Source organism: Sparus aurata, chromosome 10 (assembly GCF_900880675.1).
Source record: "Sparus aurata chromosome 10, fSpaAur1.1, whole genome shotgun sequence".
NCBI classification, from domain to species: Eukaryota; Metazoa; Chordata; class Actinopteri; order Spariformes; family Sparidae; genus Sparus; species Sparus aurata.
This window is the reverse complement of record NC_044196.1, coordinates 21,323,503-21,347,687: the sequence shown is the minus strand read 5'-3', so window position 1 is coordinate 21,347,687 and position 24,185 is coordinate 21,323,503. Positions and strand designations below refer to the sequence as shown.

The 24,185-nt window shown below is 39.6% G+C and overlaps 2 protein-coding genes across 3 annotated transcripts in view; one reads left to right on the top strand and one right to left on the bottom strand.

The window, feature by feature from the left end:
- The window catches only part of arrb2b (arrestin, beta 2b), a 10,243-nt gene extending 7,115 nt beyond the window's left edge, over window positions 1-3,128 (bottom strand). Inside the window, exon 1 of the mRNA XM_030430297.1 lies at window positions 2,976-3,128. Coding sequence (XP_030286157.1) covers window positions 2,976-2,998 — 23 coding nt within the window. The 5' untranslated portion in view covers window positions 2,999-3,128. The remainder of the gene's footprint in view (window positions 1-2,975) is intronic.
- A 2,377-nt stretch (window positions 3,129-5,505) lies between these two features.
- cd99l2 (CD99 molecule-like 2) lies at window positions 5,506-24,175 on the top strand. 2 transcript variants are annotated; one of them, XM_030431374.1, is made up of 10 exons: window positions 5,507-5,745; window positions 8,686-8,748; window positions 9,063-9,119; window positions 9,994-10,113; window positions 10,919-10,999; window positions 12,866-12,934; window positions 13,056-13,106; window positions 13,240-13,359; window positions 15,741-15,806; window positions 17,209-24,172. In XM_030431374.1, exons 1-10 carry the CDS (start codon window positions 5,685-5,687, stop codon window positions 17,268-17,270), a joined length of 750 nt encoding a protein of 249 aa, XP_030287234.1. In that variant the 5' UTR covers window positions 5,507-5,684; the 3' UTR covers window positions 17,271-24,172. The 2 variants fall into 2 exon arrangements, with proteins under 2 accessions (XP_030287235.1, XP_030287234.1); XM_030431375.1 differs by lacking the exon at window positions 10,919-10,999 and having other exon boundaries at window positions 5,506-5,745; window positions 17,209-24,175.
- The last annotated feature ends 10 nt before the right edge of the window (window positions 24,176-24,185 follow it).

Here is a 24,185-nt window from a genome sequence, read left to right as displayed (position 1 = left end):
AGAAATATTCTTTGCTCTTGTTTCACACACAGTAGGCATGTATAGCTTAATTAACTACAATCAACTACAATGTCTATGATTTGGTTATCATGGAGAACTGCTTATGATCGGGGTACAACTGAGACTAAGAGTTGGTCGAAAGCAAAGCGGTGAGAAAAAAAGGGCAGAGTCACTGAAGATAAACAGGAAGAGGCTGTGTATTCCAGGAAATGTGGCCAGCGTTAATTTGCTGCCATTGTGATTAATCTGCTGAACTTCGGAGTCTCTGTGTGTGACCACAACAGCGTGAAACTTAATTGTAGAAAAAAAGACTGTTGGAAATGTTGCTGGTCTACAAGCAGATATGCTGTCAAAAACCATTCAGGCCCAGCTCTACCCAGTTTATGCACACCACAGCAGTTTTAAGAGCGTTAGCATGTCCCTGGGTTGGAATGTGCTGTCTTTTACATTCTGAGGAAAGAAAACAGGGCCAAAGAACAGAACTCACATCCTGATTATCAACAAAAATGTCCTTTTACTTCCTTAACAAAGGACATGTGAACCCCTTCCTGTCAATCTCATATCCATTACGGGCAAAAATAACCATCTAATCTTCATAAAACTTCTGTGAAACAATTTTACACTGTATGGTTTCACAAAAGCGTTGCTCCAGTCACAGTTGGAATTCAAGACTTTTGCAAGTCAGTTTAATGTTGAGACAGAAATTTACCTACACAGTTTCTGATTGGGCGGTTCATTTCCCATGCAATGTATTTCCAAGTATCATTGTTCTTCTGTAAGTCCTAGGAGTTCATTTGTATAGCAGTAGGAAGCCGCCTGACTGTGAAGATGACAACTTAGACCATGTTTGTGGAGTTGAAACCAGTGTTGCGTTTACAGAACTGTTTTTTTCTGCCAACCTTGACAAGTCCACTTCTGAACTTGGATTTTCAGATAAAACACAATCCCTGGACCTTATCTCTAATGGCAAGAATGAGAAGCAATGAGTATTCATATAGAGCAATCCTCAATACAAATCAACTATCATCAATGTGCTCAAGGCAGCAAAGATTTATATCAGTTCCATGTCATTTAAAGAGAATATTTAAGGTTATTGAGTGATTTATGTGAAAGGTTCAAAAACAACAACTTAAACGAGTCGGGTGCCCATTGACCATTGAATCAGGTTGTGCTTGCTGTAGTTATTCCACCTAGTCATACTGATGATCCCTTGCACTTACAATCGAAGTGATGGAGGACAATTTTGAAAATTATAATTGGAAGGTAATTGAACCATCTATCTATCACTGTCTATCACGCTAACTTTAACCAATCAGATCATCAATCATTAGAAGACTGCTACCAGTGGAGCTTGGTGGCAAATCAAACACTTGTTGAAAGCCAGTCTGGAGAAGAAGGAAACATGTTTTCCAATGAGAAAAGCCTTCAGTTCCATTCTTTGCTCCTTTTTTCAATACAGAAATACTCTCCAATTCTGATACAATTGATGCTATAGTATCCATCCTCACTTCTTGCGGAGCAGCCATCGTTTTTTTCAAACAAATAGTCACTTCTCTTGCTGGCTTCCACATCCAAACCATTCCCGTAGCTCAAAGAACGCTGCCCGGACAGACCACAGGTGCAATGCTTGAAGACTGGCAAATGGATTCATAAGATCACATGATCACAAGATCCTGCAAATCCATCTGCCTTGCAAGGTTAAGTGTGCACAGCTCTGCATGGCGCTTTGTTTCTGCCGACACAGGCAAGACTTGCAGAACAAGCTTCTGCAGACGGTACATGAGTCATGAGCATGCACGGAAGCTTTTATGCATTTATGCTCAGCAGGTTCTCATAATACCGACACATTCTGTGAAGAGGCAAGAAGTCAACCAGTGTTACCTGAAGAAAATCGATTGGCAGGTTTAACTGACAATGAAATAAGCTTTAGTCGCTGCCCTGTCTTTATCTGGACATGAAAACACAAGTTCAAAATAAAAGTGTGTGAATTTGAAAAATAATTTGACTCGGGTTTCAGACGCACTGGCAATTTAGCCAAAATTTTGCGAAGCTATGACGCTAACTATCATTACCAGCAACGTACATATAACATTCAGGTCGCAATCTTATTCAAATTTTTGTCGTTTGCTGACTGTTGTTTCAGTGAGTATTTCTCTCTTTGGCGCCTCCTAGAGGCACTTTATAGGACACCACCAAAAAACCTGTATCTTTTATCTGGACATGAAAACATGTACAAGTTCAAATCAAAAGTGTCTGAATTTGACTCGGGTTCAGACACACCGACATTTTAGCTAAAACTTTGCTAAGCTGTGAAGCTAATTGTCAGGTATCATTCCGTTTTTGTCGTCTGCTGACAGTTGTTTCGGTAAGCATTTCTCTCTTTGGCGCCTCCTAGTGGCACTTCACAGGAAGACAAAACCTCTAAATAATCAACCACCATCACTTTACAGAGTCTGACAGAGTGTGAACTTTTCTCTTTTGACTCCGGCATGTAACTCGGAATATCTTCCACGTCGAAGACAAGACAAAGAGGTGGAAAAACATCCGAGCTGCTCTTGTGAAACAGGCTCCGTCTCACATGAGGAAGTTCCGTTTGTTTTCCCAGAAGTTGACCCTCTCGCAGCGGCAGTGCGACGCTGCCCTGCGACATCGCGACACAACACTCATTAAATGCGTCTTTTATTGTTTTTTGTCATTCTTTGGTTCGATATCGGCTTCTATCAGTTGAAAAAAAAAACTTACACTTCCAGTCCTCAAAATCCGCTGAGGAGACAGTCGTGTGGAATCGGGTTAAACGGTGTTTAATAGGTGTAGAAGGTCTATTTTACGAGTTTCCCTGCATATAGATGAGCAGACTTTTTAATTATCTGGGTTAAAATTGTCTTGGACTCTTATCTTTTTCTGCTCACGAAGGCTCCGTCTTCTATTTCCCCTTTCTGACAGTACATATTAAATAAAACAACAGATTGTCTTACCGGGTCCCCGCTTTGTCCCCCATGTCCTCAGCACCCGTGGACACAGCGTTTTCTAATATAAGCTGGTCTGCTGTCCGCGCTGGTCCACAATATTACGCAGTGTCCCCACTGGTGCTCCTGGTGCTTTTGGGATCATTCAACCCTTTTCCGCAGTTTGGGCACCAAAAACCACGCCTCCGCACCACAAGCCTGCTGGACACCACTATCACCCAAACAGCTGGATCACACCCAGAAATCACAATGTTCACTCTTCTGTTACAGCTGTTACTTGCACTGGCAGCCGGTGTTGAGAAGAAGGACTCAGAACCTTTGCTTAAGTTAAAGCAACAACAACCCAATGCAAATCTATTCCATTAAAAGTACTAAGCCTTCATGACAGCAGCAGTAGTGGTTATGTCCCCTGTGGCCATTATCTATGACACTGTTGTGCATTCATTCACCTGTTGTGGTTGTCGACGGGGCCCATCCGGAGGGCCACCACACAAATTAGGGGGGTTGTAATGTAATAAAAGAGCTGCTATCTGTGTTTCATTGTTTTTTTGTTTTTTTGTCAAACAATAAAAATCTATTCTATCCATTCTAAAAGCAGCTACAAACTTTCTGGTTAGCACACATATTTGTTTGAAAAGGAGAAAAAAAAGTGATGTGATAATTTCAATACAAGTTTTCTTTTCTTTCCATTTATGGCTATATAAGATTGATAACCATAAGCTTATATCATCATGATGAAACAGATTAAAACATTATTTTTGGGCCGTGCCTTACCGCCAGACTACAGAGCAGCTTCTTTTCCTCAGGCTGTTATACTCCTCAGTTCATCGTTAATTAGAATAGTGTTATGACTTATCTGACCCAGATGAGTTGGAATCCGACTGCGTGGCAGGCATAAAGAGTAGCTTTAATGATTACACAGAAATAGCCAATCTTCTGGCTTATGTAGCTCATACAGAGGCATCAGTATTACATTTGGGATTGTCGCAAAACCATTTAAAAACTCCTCAGGGTACATTTAATGGATGAGAAAAGAAGAAAAATAACAACGTTCTGACACACAATTCATTTTGGTTTGTATAATCAATATTCTATGTTGTGTTTTTTGTTTGATTTTTTAATCTTATTTCCCTTAATAGACACCAATGCTGAAAAACAAATGTGCAGTGGAGTAAAAAGTATAAGTTCTTTCCCTCTGAACAGTAGTGAAGTGTTGAAGTTACAGAAAATGAAAATGCAGTAAAGTAAAGCAGCTCAAAACTATATTGACTACTTGCTCCACATAACAGGGCTTTTTTTTAAATAAGAGTTAGGTTCAGTGGCCCTGAAGGTCTAAAAGGCAACAACATTACAGAAAACAAATCAATATTACATCAAGTTCCATAAAACAAAAAAATAACAAGTCATATTAACGTTGATCTTTAGCTTTATTTATCGGCTCTTTGCAAAGCCAACTCTTTTTATTTACAATCTTGAATCACGTATGCATTCCTTGTACTGTGGACTAAAATGATATGGGAATTTTAAAAAGCGAGATTTTTGTCTTGTCATGTCATTATAGGCTACATTAAAGAAGATATAGGTCGGTTGTGTTTCATATGACTAAGCCTGCAATCAAAAATATTTATTGCCATCTCATGATAAATCAGACTGTGATCCTTTGTCTGCCTTCTCAACCCTGTGTCATAGGACATTTAATTATATAAAAAGATCTAGGCTATTTAACTGTTCTATAGAGGTTATTTGGGCATTTTGTTAAAAAGAATAACTAAAAAGTAGTGTAATAAGGTATACATTATTCTACGAAGACAGTTATTGTAATGTAATATATAACTTTAAAATGAAAGTCACTAGTAATATGTAATATATAGCATTTTGAACGTAACTTGTCCTACATTGTACCTGGACCTGTTATTTAAGGTTGAAAGAGAGTTCAAACAGAATTTTTTATTTCACATTCAGAAATGTTGCTCAGCCGCATGAATGGCTATAGTACGGAAGAGGATTAGGGCCACATGTGAATTCTGAGAAAAAAATCAGAATTCTGACTTTAAAGTCAGAATTCTGAGAAAAAAGTCAGAATTCTGGGATTAAAGTCTGACTTTAATCTCAGAATTCTGACTTTTTTCTCAGAATTCTGACTTTAAAGTCAGAACTAAAAAAAAAATTCACATGTGGCCCTAATCCTCTTCAGTACTATAGTCTGATGTGTGTGAACTTAAACATGTCAGTGAAATGAATAGATAGATAGATTAAAGTACTATATACAATTTGCAAAAAAAACAATAAAGTACTATATACAATAAAAAGCTACGTTATGAAATCAAATGAAATATTGAGGTAAATGAAGTGAAATACACTGCAGGCCTCTAACATACACTGACTTGAGGGGAAGATGTGATTGACACTTCATGTTTATTAGCCTATGATCGCTACCACGATTAAAACAATGCAGTGTTTTTGCTGTATGTTGTGCCCTCTATTGTCTGCAGGACCGCTTCCTTTTTTTGGGAGCACCGGGTTTTATTCTGAAGGGCGTGACAGGAAGTGGCGCTGTGTGGGAGTGTCACAGACTGCCATAGTGAACGCCTTGTATGCGGCTTTCCAGAGGGACGCAGCTTGAACGCTAGACGGGCGAAATTGCGACGGTTCCGTTATTTAAGCGCCCCATTGTCAGTGTGTACCGGGTCTTATCTGTCTGTGCGGGGAACTGGAGCCATGGCTAGCCGCTCTCTGTGGTCGCTGTGCCTGCTGCTGGCGCTGCTGCTGCCGCTGGAAGGTAAGGCTTTGTCCCGCACACCTCCGCAGATCCACATGTTCTGCCTTTTGTGCCGCACTTTGATTATGAGGCCGTATAACGGGGTAGACCGGCCTGGCAGCGGCAGACGCTCCTTTTGACTGAGAGCACAGATGCATTTATCGCATACCCACTCAGAATATTAATGTTTTCTCAGCCAGTCACTTCAGATTTACATGTTTGATTTTTGATTTTTGGAGCTTGATTCCGTAATGATGCCTCCCTTTGCTCTTGGTCCATATATTACTGATGCTGATGTTAACCAGCTGTCACAGGTTCCGGTAATCCATTACGACATGATTTTTTAAAGGGTGTGTTTCAAGCTGGTCCGGTTCTATTGAATACTGACATTTATCAGAGATCAGAGGGATGTGGCACCACCCACAGCAGCCTCAGTCTGTCTGGCTTTACAGCCGCATGTGCCCTGCTGAAGATGATGTCACTTCCACTGATGATGAATATAGAAAGTTAGTTCCTTATAGGTGAATAATGATCTCATTCTATATCACTGTAGCACATGTCTTCATGTTTCTCTTATTACCACCATCCAGACACCCAGCTGCATTGACACCCTCCTGACATTTTAATGTGCTTTATGAGGGGTGTTTCTTTCCTTCCAGAGGTCAGCGAGATAACCGGTCGAATTAATAAGGCATGGCCTGACGGAAAAAGCTGCAGAAACTGAAAAGATTATGCATCCATCCAGTGGTCGGCCCGTAAATGCAACGCCGCATACAAATGAAATTCAAATTATGCGAATTAATTTAGGCTCCCTGTTGGGTTTGGGCGCGTGTTTTAACGTGCTCGTGTCAGGTAGTTCACATCAATATTTTATTTCTGATATGAGAGTCAGTTGGGGGTTAGGTTCAGACATGGTGTGGGATGATATTGTAGGCAGGACTTCCATTTTACCGCTGCAGGGATGCACCCAACTGAATGTTACAGATTCAAATCAATTTTTCAATTTTTTAAAAAAAATGTCAAATCTGATTTGAATGTTACAGATTGTAGACAGGTTTGTAAGTTGTGAACATGGCCCTCAATCCTCTTTGGTGAAATAACGCTCTGATGCCAGAAAATGAAAGTGATCACGACACAGAGTTTTTTGGCAGCTTTAAAGATGCAGCAGTGGTCAGTATACACAATCACATTACAGTACTTTCGCAGCCCCCCCCCCCCATCTCCCCTCTCGCTTTAGACTGCAACAATTATATTTGTGTAGCCCGCAATTCACAACAACACATGCCAACTGCTGTTCGCGTGCCTCCCTGTTGCCCCACCACAACAGGAAGTGAAGCGCATCTGTTGTGGGGCTCGGCAGCATGTTGATATTGCATCGTTATGGTGACATGAGATAACATTGGGTCTTAGATGTTGGATGAGCACATACATTGATATGTCATAAGTTTTGTCTTTCCTGGTTAATTGGATGCATTTAAGTAAACTCATGTCATTAACTAAACTTACTAGACTGTTTCTTCTTTTTTTTTTTTTTACCCACTTCAGTCATTATATCCATATTACTGATGATTATTTATAAATAATTGTGTTGATATTGTGTCAAAATAACAGTAGTCATCTCAACAATATTGTCGCAATATATTTATTGAGGTATTTGGTAAAAATCAAAGTGATAAAATATTCCTGTATTTTCAAGAGCTTTACAGGAGACTTAAAATATGAAGATATATATTGTGTTTTGGGCGATATAGCGATAATATTAAGCCCATTTCCCCCTGCCCTACTAGATTAGGCTAATTTCACAAGATAGGCTTTAGTAATGCGATAAGGTTTGTTGGAGCTAATCCCCGTGGTGTTTTACATTAGGCGTCCTTGTTGCTGAGGATCAATAATTGCATGTTCGATTCAAGCTTGGAACCTTCGTTGCACGTTACCCCGTCTCGCTCCTTCCCACAGTTTCCCGTCCGTCTGTAATAGAAGTGTCATAATCCTTTAAAAGGAGCGGTTTAAAGTCTGCCCCTCGCATGGATAGGAAGCCAAAGCAAAGTTAGGTTGAAAAGAGTTTATTGATCCCCAGAGGAAGTGGTGTTACAGTGTGTCCACTCTAAATACTGCTTCATGTGGTCAAACTTAATAGTTCTTGCTAAATCTTGTTTTAGTTCCAATAAAAGGCACTTCTTCTTCAGCACGTCTCATTTTGGTTCCTAAAAATTTCTTCACCCGCATAGTTTAGACTTGATGCTTACACGATGTCACAAAAAAATGCACTTTTTGGCCTGTGGAGATATTTGCAAATGATAAATGAATCTTCCTGGTTCGATAATGAGCCTTGTTTGCGACCGGGAGGCATTCAGTCATTCTGCAGACGTCTCTTTTATCATGATGAACAGTGATTTTTGGGATCCGGAGAAGTTTCTACGTTTCTGTACCAAAGTTGTCTACACGTGCAAATAGACTAGAAAAAATGTAGGCATTATTAAGTCAAGATAAAATGTCATAGCATTATCAATTCTCTTTATATTCACTGGTGTTAGTGGAATTTGTGACGAGACAAGAAAGACGAGAAAGTTTGGTAAATAATACTGTTGTATGTTTAAGATTTATAATTTATATAGATAACAGCTGCGTGTTGAAACGCACGCACGCACACACACACACACACACACACACACACACACACACACACACACACAGTCTGCTTTTTTTGTCTCTGCTTTTGTGTCCTTTTTTTGTAAATGGTCTCTGCTCTGCAGCCCGGACAACAGAGGGGATTAGGGCACTGTGGGCTCAGTTTGGCATTGGGGCCGGGGTTTTTGTATGCGTGTGACACAGTTACGCCGGCAGGGCGAATACTAAAATATAAGACGCTTGGAAAAAATGAGTCCTGTTTTGTTTTCTGTGTCAGTCAGTGTAACGCGTCTGCTTCCTCTGTCCATCCCCTCTGTACTGTCCTCTCTGTAGTCCTGTCTCAGGGTGATTTCGACCTGAGCGATGCGCTTGGTGGTGACGATGCCAGTAAACCATGTAAGTAAAATAGGGCGCCAGTCACTCATTCAAGTGTTAAGGTCCAGGAGACTTTCATTTAATTTGGATGATTAGAGATCTGTTCACAGTTTATAGTTAAAAAGTTGATTTGTTTGTCATTATACAGCACAGCGTTACATAACTAAAGTGTGTCACTCCTTCATGCCACACAAACATAGAACATACATACAGTTTAAAATAAATACATCAAGACAAAAGTAATTACTTTAAATGGTGGTGTACTACAGAATATCCAATATAAGTATAATATCTAAATAAACATGTCATATAATGATCTTTCACTTTCACAATAGTGACCCCTTCACCAAAGCCGGCAGCACCAGCAGCACCAGCAGGAGGAGCAGGAGGAGGTAAGAACCAGACTGCAACAACTACTGGAACAGTAATCTTTCATTCTACATACTATGGGAACAATGAAGCAAAATTGTCACAAATCTGTTGGTTATTATATCTGTTACGTTTAGTTTTAAGGCCTCCTACTATTGCAGCGTGGGCTCAAAAAGGTGTTATAATTCAGGTTTGACGCAACACTTTCTAGCAAAGTTGCATTTTTATTCGTAGGGGGTTCTTGGGAGGCTTCAACAAAAAATGTTTTTTTTAGATAACTGCAAACACGCCATTATCGTTCAGTGTCAGCCAAAATAAGAAGTGAAGCAGTATCAGATCGCTTCATGCATCCACATCTTTCATTTTGTATTTTCAACCTAAACTACGACAGGTTTTTAGACAACCCTAAACTGTACAAATATCATAACTCAAGTCTATACATGAATCTGGCAAAGTAGACAAGTCGCGATTTCTGCCTTGGAGTCTCCACACAATATCAGTGCGTCCAAAGAAGTGAACGATTTTCCTTACTTTCTATTTAGCATTAATTAATGAATTAGTTTTTCATAGTAACTGTGACCCTCTATGAGTCACATGTATTTTTGCATTTTGTTGCTCATCACCAGTGATGAAATAATCTTAAATAAGTTACACAAATGTATATTTTAAATGGTTTTACCAATGTATTCTGTCTGGAATGACTGAACAAAATCTTGATTGATTATGCACTGTTCTTGTGACAAATGTCTAATATGTCAAATGTGAATAACATTAAGGACACTATCCATATAAGGTACCTTCATCAGCAACTTGGGATAACTTAAAAATCGGTTACCAGATTCATCTGTAATTGTATTTGATTGTATTCAGATACAGTGCTGTCAATGTTCTTTGCAGATCTAGATCTGGGGGATTTCTTCGATGGCACCACCACCACTACCACCAAAAGCCCCACCAAGGTCGTGCCTAAAGTCCCCGCAGCCACAAAGGCCCCGGTCAAGCCCAAACCCAAGCCAGGTGAGAGAACGCACTTCCGTGTTTATAGTCAGATTTCCTCCGAAAGCGTGAAACTCCACTGCAGAGAGCACTGGGTCTTTATCAGAAGCAAGCTTATTCTACAAACCCCCCCTTTATATATGTGCCTTGTCTTTCTTTATATTTTATAAGCCTTTTTTTCTGATCCTCCTCTGTTTTGATTTGCTGCTAATCCAAATTCAACACTGCACACGTGTTTATGGCGAGTCTTAATACAGTCAGTATAATGTACATTTCCACAGCACTACTTCTATTAGGACAATAACAGAGTCTGGTGATACTTCTGCTGATAAAACCTTTTTTGGATGTCAGTGTCACCACTTTGCTCCACACTGAATTAATCAGATTGTTAAACCCATTTCATATTTGGTTCAGATATTCAAGTGATCAACAAATTATCATTTAAATATTCTCATTGATAATTCACTCTTGTTCATATCAGAGCGTTTAGACGTGACAGCGTAAAACTCAAACTCAAACTTTCAGTCACACTTTATGTTCAGCTGGTTCAGCAGGCCGCGCCTCTGTAGAGACATAATGGTATATTATTATATACACAGTGTATTTGGGCACAGATATCCATACAGTCCAGTTCTTTAAATAGTTCACAATATCTCTATGAATCTATCAATCTTTAGATTGGTTGGATAGAAAAACAGTTTGCTTTGTGTTTGATTGTGTTTGTTCAGTTGACACCCTCTCACTTTAAGTTGGGTGCAAGTTTTTAACTGCTGTGTTTGCATTTATGTTGCATTTACATTGATCACTGACCTTCTGACCTCTACAGCTGGCGAAGACTTTGACCTGGCTGATGCCTTGGACCCCAACAATGACATTGGTGGCAAGGATAAGAACAAGGGGCAGGGAGGTGGGTGGGATTATCTCCCAAAGGATTAGTAGTAGTAACAGTAGAAAATCATATTAGTACTGTTGCCTCACAGCAAGAGGGTTCTGGGTTTGAACCCGCTGGCCGACTGGGGTTTTTCTGTGTGGAGTTTGCATGTTCTCCTTGTGTCTGTGTGGGTTCTCTCTGGGTTCCTCCCACAGTCCAAAGATATACCAGCCTGTTGGGATCAGCACCAGGCCCCTGCAGCCTGCAAAAGCTACATGTTTATAGATATGAATGGATAAAAGAATTTTGAAAACACAATCAGGCAGCAGTGAATACACCCATCTTAAACTCATGTTATATCAATAGTTTAATGGTCATACCGTAGCCCTAGCCTATCAACTAATGAGGGGTGTAAGTTAAAATACATGTTTATCTACGAGTTTTCCATCATTGGTGCTGAAACCAAAGTGCTTGCACACACAGAACTTACAACAGTGTTTGGTGATTTTCTGCTCATCACAGCTCGCTGGTTTCCTTTTTTTCAAAAAAAGGAACTTTAACTTGTTTCTTTCATGCATGCAACTTATCAGGCACACAGTCACAATGTGCAGTGAACAACTCAGAATGAAGTACTTGTGCAGTAGATGTAATATTCTCTCCATCTGTTCTGATATTCCTGTAAAACTTCCAAAGAAGTTTGGAAGTTTTTAATGAGCGCGTACAGCTCATTAAAAGAAAATTTGAACTATGTTCAAACTATGTCTGAATAAGTGCTCGCTTGTTAAGTGCTACTGAAGAACCCTTCCTTCAAGAGAAGGAGCTCATTGTTTTCATCTGTTACTCATCATCCCCTCCCACTTCATGATACAGACACTGTCTTCTGCTTCACATGAAGAACAAAGAACAAAGTGTAGTTTCAAAGTCCATTCCCATATGTTCCCTGATGTACAATTCTATAATAAGCTCTAAGACTGCTAACCTTTAATGTTATTTGAGTTAGTTAATAAAAACTGTAATGTATACTGAGTGCTAGAGCTAGACTGATGTATCCACCAATATCAGTTTATTATAGATATATTGGTTTTACTGTCTGCTAACATCAAATTACATGAAACCCAATGTTAGTTTTACTTGCATTGTAAAATGTTTTAAATAGCTAATATTACCTTTTCAAAATAACATAAAACAAGAAAACGTATTAATTATTGGATTTTTTTAAAAGGGCAAAATATCACTAACCACATCTGCCTCATAAGTCCAGTATTTGATGTGCAGTAGTATAGATTCTGCATTGAATGAAAACAGTAATGCTTAATTTGTAAGATATGGCCAGAAATTTAGTTTAAAACGTAAAAAAACATATTAATAATAATAATAATAATAATAATAATAATGATAACAAGCATTTTTAACCAACTAGCAAGCCCCAGTCCATCTTTGCCATGTTATAACACTTTGTACTACGAGAGCTGAGTGTCCTTGTGTCAGCTAATTTTTTCGTTTCACAAGCTCCCTAGCGTAATAAACTCACAAAATAAAGTCACAAAATGTCAAAAATGAAATACTCCTTCCCAACTAAACAGAAAAGAACTATGTTAATATTACATGTATACATGTGATGCACTGTGCAAAGCATTTAGTAAAGTTGCATTGAATCATGGATACGGATTTGGGCAACCTGGACTGGAAGCAATAGAGACTGAGCATCAGTAGACACTAGGAATGAGACCAGCATCTGTTATTCATGTGCCAGGTTACTTAAACAACTCCATAAATGACAAAAAAAAAACACTGTACTAATTTATGATTTAGAGTTTCTTGTACCTTTAAGCAGTTACACTCTACCATTTAGTCACTTCATTCTTCATCAACAGTGTGGTGATTATCCAACTTCTCTTTCAGGTGGATTTTCTGACAGTGATCTGGCGGATGTTGGTAAAGATGATACCTACAAACCCGACAAAGGCAAAGGTAACATCTGGACCTTTTTTATTTAAAAAAAAACCTGTCGTTGTTATATGAGAGGCCAACAGTGCATTCTAACAATACAAACAGATGTGAGAACAGGGGCTGGTATTCTGTGTCTCCACAGGTGGACCAAGAGGTGACAAAGATCAGATCAACCAGTATGATGACAACAGTGGTGGGTTTTCCCTGTCTCCAGTGTGTTCATTAATACATGTTTGTCTGGTTGGCTCAATTAGTTTACTGTGTGTGTGTCTGGGTGTGTGTGTGTGTGTCTGTCTGTGTGTGTGTGTGTCTGTCTGTGTTTCCAGGGACAACAACAGAGGTGGGCACCATTGCAGGGATCGCTAGTGCGGTTGCCATGGCGCTGGTGGGTGCAATCAGCAGCTACATCTCCTACCAGAAGAAGAAGCTGTGCTTCGGTATACAACGTAAGGCTCTTACATTACAGTCGGTCCAGCAGGACATCCTTAAAATGAGGAATACTAAAACTACTATGATCAATGTAAAAACTTCATAAGATAGTAATATGTAAGTGTTGAGTGTAAAGCCTGTTCTGTGGCCAAACATTCAACTGTACTGTAGTTCTACATTTGAATGCACTGTTAAAGACAAATGCTTAAATCAGTTGCTATGAAAAATGTGTAGCGTGTTCCAATAAAAAAGCAACCACATAATCAGAAAGTCACTTATAGCATCACCTGCTGTAACAACAGAAAGGCACAAGTAGAGTGTAAACCTTTTCCAAAGCCCAACAATCCCCTTGAATTTAAGCCTGATCCAGTAGCAAACTCAAATGTGAACTTTAATAACTCTCTCATAGATACCAGCTGCCTAAATACGCCTGATTTTCTTTCATCGAGATCCCTGAGAAATTAACAAAACTGTCGAGAAATGCCCACACTGTTAAAGAAAGGGAGAAAAAGATTCTGGATCCGTCCCTTTATCTGCATAAGTAACAAAAGTTAAATTGGTCAGTTCTGGGCTGAGACCAATCCCCCATCCAAGTTTTGAAAAATCTGTTCTGTACTTTTTGTGTAATCCTGCTGACAAACTAACGAGGCAACAAATGCACACAGGTGAAAAACATAACCTCATTGGTTAAGGTAAAATCTTCCAAATACATTTAAGGGGCAAAGATATATTAAACTTTTCCTTACTACCTGTTCTGTAATAATTTCTAAATGTACGTATGACGTGCAAACGTTGAGAAATATGTATCTTGTTACTAGTGTTCTTGTAGTTTAAATTGAAAGGGAAATGTCCGACTACATAACCTACAGTGTAATGTGGCAGCAGCGAACGGGGGGCCAGTTAACACATCCATTTAAAACCACAACACAGCACTCAGACATTGATTTTACTCCCAACATCAGGATGACAAGCCACTGTCAGTTATTAGTGCATTTGCAGTGGTTATGTCTCTCTTAGATAATGGAACTATACAGCAAACAAAATATCCCTTAACATTCCCAATTAGAGTTTGTACAGTAAATACAATAAATGTCATTGAAGGATTGGCCATCAGCTTAGCTTAGCTGGTCACCTTTGATGGCAGAGAAAGCATTTCACACTTTACACTTTATTTGGAAGAATTGGCCACCCCTTTAATTCATGCTACAAAAAAATGGGAGTGCAACAGATCACCCGAGTTACTACTAACTGCTGCAAATGGTAAATGCTGTTAGCTGGGTGGCTCAGTTAGCCAGAGTGGTATTACGAGAAAGGACAGGCTAGGGCTAGCTGGTTAGCATTCTAACTTCTGTACATATCTCTTCAACATCACACGTAGATGTCTTTGACATGACATCAGAACTCTTATTTCTTCACGATCTGTTGATAATTTGAATTTTTGTGTTTTTGTTTTATTTTAACCACAATTGTTACATATTGAAGGGCCTCATCATGCCGTTGTTCTGGTAGCTGGACAATTGTGGTAGATCTAGGAAAACTGGTTGCACAGCAGGTTAAAACAACCTGCACGACACTAACAATTGTTTTTTTTTAATATATAGACTTTATTCTTAAATATTTGTACCCACTCACTGTAAGTGTAACTGTTGTGTAGCGAACTGAACCTAATGACGAAGCCAACACCCGCATGCTAATCTATGACCTTTTCAGAGTGAAGAGAAACATTTATTTTAATTACATTGTGCAAAAATAACACGAGGACCCCAACTGACCAAACAATGTGCCAGTAACCTTTGGCTACATGACTAAATATGATCTGTTGGGTGAGCAAATGGAACGTCCCACTCAATCTAAACCTCACTGACACTCTTTACTCTGAAACAGATTTCTTCATGAACGCGCACGCAAATAAAGCAAATACCTACGTATACACAAGATCGATCTTTTGAGCCTCTTAATCTATCATTCTTGGAAGTTATGCCAGCATGTGATGCTACAGTGACTTCCTGTTTATATAGTTGACTCCCTCTTGATTAAACGCCATTGTAAATGTTTTTTAGCAACATATCTGGAAATTACCTAAATTTGTACTAGCTAAGACGTTTCTTATGCTCTAATGTTGCAACCTGATTCAGAAGATCACTAGTTTGAAACTACTCACTAAGAATAAAGATTAATATTCAAGTTTAGGGATGAATGTATTTGTAGCTGATGCGACCCAATCCTAGACACTTTTTCATCTGTCGTAACAAATCACCATTGGTTTTCTTCAGCATTGTTTTTATCAATGCTGGATACAATATTTTAAATGAGTAAAAGTAGTAGCAATAAGAAAACAGTAGTAGTACTACAGTATTTGTATTCGTTGATGATCTAATCGTGTTGTTGCATGTGACAGAGAGCCTGAATACTGACATGGTGAAGGCTGAGAACCCCGAGGCTGTGGTGGCTACAGAACCACAAGGTAAGTACGTCTCACATCTACTATCAGTGTTGAGCAAGTTACTTCCAAAATGTAATGTAATAAGATACATACATACAATAAGATAAGATGTAATAAGATTGGTCCAGTACCGAGCACTATAGCCAGCCGCTGCGAAATGGGCTGCGGTGTTTAATGCAACTGTGCACCGTCAAAGTTTGTCCGCTTAAAGTACTTGTTTTTACCACCAACAGGCTCAGGTTGTTATTCCAAGTGTCTCTCAATAAGTAAGATTCTTTTTGATTAACCATCTATCGCCCTCCCTAGAGCCACCAGACTCATTAGCAGAAGCAATTCTCATCATCCTTAAACACACTTCATTCTACAGAAGAGTATTAGGGTTGACATTTGACAGAAAAACAACCAAAAAACTCACCAGAATCATCTTCATCTTTCCACTGTTTCAGCAATCACCAATTGTGGTTTGGTTGATAAGAAGTGTTTTTTATGCCAATAAATGACTGTTTTGTCTGTCTGGTGGCCTTGGTGAGTGTCTGTTTCTGGTTCAACAAAAAGGTCTTATCTCTGTAGGGTCCGTTCCATAATGTAATCTGAGCCTGTTAGTGGAAAAAACATGCTCTCGTATAGGACGCACAGTACTTTGGTGGTGCACAAAACGCCCTGCAGGGATTACGTTGCAGCCCCCTTCACAGCTGCTGGCTGCAGCACTCGGCACTGGACCGACTTCAAAAACTGCCATCCGCATTAGTCACTTCAACACAAAAATATGGGACAATAGGGTTCATGTCGGAAAATACATTAGTTAACCTTTAACAAACTACAATCAATACAATCACTGTCCATCAGTGGGTGAGTGGTTGTAGCAGTGTTGTTAAAAGCACCCAAAAACTCATACTTGATTAAATGTAAAGATATGGGGTTGAATAGTGCACTGGTTAAAAAAAATGAAAGCCATCCATAGAAAGAGTAATTGAGTAAAGGTCTTAAGGTATCTGATATTAAATGAACTTTAATCAAGTATCAAAAGAAAATGAAACATATATTAACATGTATCTACAGTATATAGAATAAACAATACTGTCATCAGATCCAATATTCATAATTTTCCTAATTTTTTAGAAGCTGTTTATTTGAAGTCTGATTGGTAATAAATTCAAATGAACATTTAATTCATTTTAAAATGCACCATGAAACTAGTTATTAAGTTACTAAATAAATGTAATGGAGATTGAACCTAATGGCGCACTTTGTCACTCTACTGGCTTCAGAACATCTTGTCAGAGGACTACTAATGAAAATCAACACTTAGCCCACACTGCATGCAGATGCTGTCTTGTGTTTCTTGCAGTATCTGTCGGCTGATAAAGAAGATCTGTGTACAAACCACTGTCTGTTTTTTTTTTGCTTTATTCTGCCTCTACAGTCCAACAGACTCTCCTGGAGCCACCCAATGCTGAACCTCCCACTGAAGAGAATGCTGTTTAACACACACAAACACACATATGCACACACAATTGGGCACTCGCACACACACAGACACACACGCAGAAACACACCACACAGCCATGCTACAGGATAGACTGTTCTATTGTGTAGCATGTCCTTGTTGATCCTGCAGCTCTGTGCTGCAGGGGGTTGGGATTTGTAGTTCTTTTTATGCTGAATGTGAACACAGATTTCTTTAATTCTCTGCTGTAAACACGGTCGACAGCGTATCGAAACCTTGCCAAATGTATGTGTATATTGTAATTTATTGTTTACTCTTTGAACACCACTATCAACGTTGGTTCACAGTTATCCAGCCTTCAGCATGTAGCTTGCTAATACTCTGTAGTGAGCTGGGGTCGTAGCTGTAGCACCTCCAGACACACAGTGACGTTGGAATACTGGAAACGCATACAAGAAGAAGTTAACTGTAATATATGTTGCAAAAAAGAGTGTGTCAAACTGCTTTGAGTTCACAGGAAGTCAGTCAGCTTGATTTCAGATGGATTAGTTCACTGATTGATTGATGAGGCAGTGACTTGTAGCGAAATGTCATAGATCCTCGTTGCTCTATACGGGGAATTTGGGATTTCTTTCTGGAGCAGAACTTCAACTGAAAAAGTGAGTGCTCTGAGGCATTCCCTGTGTTTTTTACCCCCTTTTTTATTTTACATGAATCAAAGTCTCACTCCGTCTCAGTCCCTAACTTAGACTGGAGTTTAGCAACTCTGTTTCCCCCTTTTGGCACATAACTGATTATTTTGCCGGAAATCACAGATGTTACGATTGTTAATGCAAAATGATGGAAATCAAATGTGAACTGGAGCGCCACTGAACAAAATCCACGACTTGGAGGTCTGTCATTGCATTGTAGCAACTGATTATGTACTCACTTGAGAAATGCGGTGATAGAAGCATAAATGGTCAGCTATCACTGTGGCCAGTAACTACTACTTCATAAGGAAGATAACATATGAAAAGCATGCGCTCATAGAACTGAAGCTATCTTAATGATGTTGACAAACATTTTGAATTTCTCTTATTCCTATACAATGTGACATTTTTATTTAATTTATAACATTTACTGTTTACTATTTTATCATGATGAGGTCACAGCCAGTGATTTAATGTCTTTTAATAATGTATTTGTTACATTCATAATCAGGGGGTCTTGAAGTTTCCAGACAGGTTTGATTAGACTTTGACCCACTTTTTGCATGTATTGCCCCTTCAATAGGCAAGGTACATAATCATAGAACTAGAGTTACTGCAGGTAACTACTACTTCATCATGGGACAGTTACAGTTCATCATTAAATGCTACATGCTGCTCCGCCCTCCTCATGTTGTCTATCCTAATGTACAAAGTTGCCTTATTCGGATTTGGATCTTTTTACAGTGGGGAACAATAAGGCGTCTAAACATTTCTGTCTACTTACAACCTGTGACTTTTTATAGTGTAAATAGCCTAATATTAAGAAGGAGAAAAAAAAAAGAATAGATTTTTTTTTTCAACTAGCTTTTTAATGAGAATGCATAATGAAAGGAAGCTTGATGAAGTTTGGTTTTCCACAGTGGTGATGTATGAAATAACTAATGAGAAGAGGTGTCAGATAAAGTTAGAAGATAACTTAGATCAAACGTTGGCCCTGCAATGCTTGGCCACCACATTCGATGTAGTATAAAAGTGATGCCAGTTAAATCAGTTCCACAGCAGTCAGAGCGTGTCTCTCTCTTTTAATTTGAAAGGGATCCTCTTCAGTGGCGAGCTGTTTGGAAAACGAGGAAACCTCAGCACTTGTGGAAAAAAAAGCAAGCAGTGACGAGGTGAAAATGTGTGAACTGTGACTTTTAGTTGAGGATGCTATTGCTTCAGATGAGCTAATATTGTTTGTGCTATGTTTTACTGTGTTAGCATTGAGGTGCCAGTGTGTAGGAGAACCGTGGTTTTATCTGTAGTCTTTGGTGGCCATCTTGAATTTACATTATTGTAGGGCTATATAATATATCCGTATATCAATACTTGCCTTTACCCACACGTTACAGATGACTATGTATCAAAAATCTTTCTGTGTTAATATTTAGAAAAAAGTACAAACAGTCACCTTAAAATATTGTTGTCATGTTGAGATCGAGGTAAAATTGTAATATTTGATTTTATCATATGGTCCGAGCAGTTATTAAGGGCCTTTGAGGAGATTTTGCCTTAAAATCATCACGATTTTATTAAAATTAGCTTGTGTTTTGACATAATGATATTTTTATACTTATGCCAAACAGATTTTAGATACTGTAGAGCAGACAGCTACTGGCCCAAGCATTTGTTGAAGCGCCGAGCACAAATTGAAATAGAAAGACGACAATTTAAAGGTGCTGCGTCTTGTGCTCTGAGGCCTGACAAACATGATCATTGATTCACAGTAGCCGCTTACAGTTATGTTTGTTAGCTATGCTGGCACATGTTAAATTTAATGGTGCATTACTTCCACCGACTGTTGATCAGTGGAGTAGACGAAACTGTCAGGATGTGCAGCACACAATCTTAAAAACAGTGCTCTGTAATCTCCACCAAGTTACCTTGAATACGATAACTCCTAACAGCAGGTGTTAAACTGTACCACCAGCCCATTCAACTTTTTAGAAGCACCAGATTTTTTTTCAGTGCCAAGGTGCTGGACATTTACATTCCCAATGTCTGTCCTGTAAAGACAGGAATTGCATTTTTACAAGTGCAGGAGAAAAAACTATGCACCTTTTAAATCTTACAAGTAGATTGCTAGTTTGACTCTGCTTAAACAGCCTGGGTCAAAACCTTTTTAATGAAATAAGTGTTTTTGTGCTTGGCGACATAACTAATGAATGGGCCAGTTGGCCTCCCAGCAAAAGAATCAAAGGGCCCGATTGAGATTGTTAAAGGGCCGCATTTGGCTCTTCTGGCCGCCAGATGTATAGGTCTGCTGTACCAGATAAGATAGTATATTATTGATGTAATATGGTTAAGTGTTAATATATTACTTAATGTAAAAACTTGCCCCCAATAATTTAATATTCATTCATAAAATCCCTGATAATACCCTGTTAGATGAACAGTGTGGGCAGAACGTGCGTTCTACGCCCCCTGTAGCTTACCATTTGGTAATTTTCAAAATGGCCAGCAATAGAAGAGGATAAGAGTTGAAAGGTTAGGTCATTGTGAAAGTTGAAAAAGGGGTTGTCTGAATCAGTTGGCACCACCGCGAAGGCATTTAAAAAAACAAAAAAAAAAAACAACCACCTAGCACTCTGCTTTAGCCGTGCGTATAGAAGACGTTAGCAGCAGTAGTTGACTTTAGGATTTTTGAATAGTGTCATGATGAGTGCTTGTGATGTTGTACATATTACTGTGAGCAGTTCTGTGTTTGTACTCTCGGCAGTGTGTAAGAGCATAAATATGCTTCATATATACGATATGCTATACTCTTTTGTGTGTGTGTGAGTGTGTGAGTGTGAGGCGTTTACACTCTTCACCTGCTCTTTTTACACTTTGTACCCGACTTGACTTTTTCCTAAAAAAAACAAAAAAAAAACGTAGCTGGACTTTTTGTAGATAGTAAATTGCTTCCTGGTGAGTGAGCTTGTTTAGTGTTGCCGACAGATAGTTGTTTTTTCTAACGACTCCTGGAGTCTCGTGTGTTTCTGAATGAGAGAGCTTTTTATTTGGGAGACTTGGGCTTAAATCTGAAATCATTCATCGTTTTCTCTGTGTGATATTTAGTCATTTTATAGCACTGCTCAAATTGAGGCCGACTGGACTGAACCCTGTGTAGTGGCCTTCGATGAACTCACAGTGAATAACATCATGTGTGATGGGAGGTAGTGATGAGAAATGTTAATCAGACAATAAAAGATTAATTGTATGATTGCGGTTTGTTGTGTGAGGGTTCAAATATACTGTGCATTTAGCAATGTGTTCACCTTGAATGACATACTTTGGCTGATGTGAGGTATATTTATTTGGTTCGCCACCTCCGCGTCTTCAGGCTGAATATTTCCGAGCTTTTGGACAAAACATTTGCAAGTTCCCCCTTCTTTGCGTGGTTCTCGTGCAGGTCTTTACGTCAATAATTCTTGCGCTTGGACCGACGTGCTTATTGAAATGTGCATTTCCTTGTTTACGATTGGCTTGTTGCACTGTGGTTCCCCTCAGCCAATAAGTTATTGCTCAGCCACCTTTTAAAAGCACACTGCCAACCCGAACAATTGTTTAAGTTGAGGTGAGAAGCAAATAACACACGTGATGATGGAATAAGCACTCACTGGTCACCACCTACCATCATACACTGTCACTGACCTGAGCAGTGTCTGATCAGACTAGTCTGTATCTACACAGAGGGGAATGTGTGGCGGGTTTTAGATGGCGGCTCTTGCCCTGAATGAGTTTGAACTCTCTTGTTGCGTCATATCATTTTCAGATACTAAAGGGAGTATGTGTTGTATGAGCTATTGATAGTGTTGGTGGCCTATTAAACCAGTGTGTTACTTATCGGACGCGATGGCGGCACAGTCCTACGTGAATACACCACCCTGGTCTCCTCCACGTTGCCTTGGTAAAGCAGCCGCTTCTACCCACAATCCCTCCGTTAGTCAGTCTTCTTAGTACACCGCCGTGATCGGAGGCTGGTTGCACAAAGACGGACTCTTGACGATGGCAAATAAACTACAGGTAGACACTTTGTTCCTCAGTGGAACTAAGCAGGACACATACAAGACATGACAGAAACATTTTACCCACTTTATTCCCAGCCCCCATGATACCTTGCGCAGATTATAACTTAATTATCATTAACCCATAAAGGCATTTTCATAGTAACGGGGTGCTAACCTTCTTTCTTAGGGTGATCGGTACAGTGCACCAATCATTCATGAAGATCTAGGTTAATACTCCTCACACGATGAGGACAATTTATAAAATCATACAACAGCATAACTGTATTGATAATAAATAGCAGTACAATTTGGACTCATCACATAGGTGTCATTTAATGTTTTAAGGCCAATTTTGATGACATGGGATAACTACCAAGGTGATTCAGTCAATGTAAGGGGCCAAATCCGGCGAGAAATTGCTGTTACGCCCTGTCGTCGAACCCGGCTTTTTTGGAAAGCCCCACACAGACAGGCCTAACTCAGTACAATCTGACAGATCTTTGTGCAACCACACCTCGAGAGATCAGCTGCACGTAAGTGAGAAAAGAGACTGATGAACCAGCTCCAGTTTTCAGTTTTTTGGGCACTTTAAAGTGGTTTAAAGCTGCATTTTGAACTTGAGTTGTTCCGGGACTGGTGAGCGGTCGTAGTAACAGCGCTGTTTCAACTGATCTGCTCACATTGCAAGAGTCACGCATGGATAACCTCTCTTGCCCTGTCCGCTGTAATTCAAATGGTGCTTCTCTCTTTGCCTTACACCCTGCACTGTCCCCACAGGGACGCGCCACACTATTCATCCGACACCACCCCCCCGTAGCTGCACCTGAGTAAGAGCGGCACGCACAGCTTTCGGGCTCTTTTGGTTGGTCACCTCGGAAGGGTGGGAGGGCGGAATGGTCACAGTACAAAAAGACGACGGAGAGAAAGGTGTGGGTGTCTCATCGAGCTCAGGCTGCCGACAGCTGAACTTCACACAGATCAAACACAAACTTAACAAACCTTTCTGTTTATTGAATGTATTGAACATTGAGCAAAAACCTTTGGTATGTAGCAAAAATTGAAAATTCACCAAAGATGCAGCATCGATTGAGATTGACTTTGCCTTTTATGTATTGGGACTGAATTATCCGTTTTGTAAGAAAAAGAGGTTTTGGAATAATAACGAGGGGAAAAGGATCGAATCAGGCCTTAAATCCGGATGTCTTCGCCGTCTCAAGTGTGATGTTTTAAAGTGGTTTTTATAGATAGATGAAGACCCCGGCGGATTAGAATGAAGAGTGAAGTGTGTGAGAACGTTTTATACGTCTATGAAAAGACAGTACTAATGCACCTGAAAACTGCACGATGCTTACTTTAGGTACACAATGTCTGAATGACTCAGATATTATTGGCACTGTGGATTTGATACTGCTTTAAGATTCAGTGTGGACGGTTGTCTTATAATATACTGCTGTTTGGAGTCGGTCACCAGACATTATATGATTAACGTCAGTATAATCTGAAAGCCAGGCTAATTGATAAAAACTGAAGAATCTGATGTCAGCGTGTTGCTCCAGGACCATCAACGGATCAATCGCGTTGTTGTAATGTCATCGCCTAGCAAAATGGCGATGGTGTTACCAAACAGACCCAGCTGGCAAGTGTCTCCTCTGCTCTCCAGACTCCGTATGCCACCTGCACTGTATTATATGACGACTGCGCCTGACTTCCTCTAGGTCCTCTCTCTGCACTGCACTCTAGTGCCTGTCACTGTGTCATGCAAAGCCAGCCGAAAATCCTCCAACCTCACTTTTTTTTTTTTACTCAGAGCCAGATCGTGGCAAAAGACTCGCATCTCACTCCCCGCTCAAGGAAAACCTAATGAGATCCCAGCAAAGATATTCACGTTTTGATATTCAAGGGCTGGCTTTGCAAGGCTACCTGTCACATACAACACATACACACCTGTCCAGTATACTGTTCTCATACATACACACACTTTTGATGCATGCTTTTTCTCTACATACTGTATACAGAATAACTTGTAGCTTAATGAGTGTTGAACTCTCGTGTCTTTCTGACAACTGAATGTTGGACAGTCTTTCATTGCTTAAAGTGTAATAGTGAGCTCTTCCTATTCCCGTTCTTATTCCACCATGATAACTCTCTAGCAATATGTTATAGGGAATTGTTACTAATATGAACCAATAAAAGAAAACAGTTTTAAAAGACAAGAAAGAATACTGGAAGT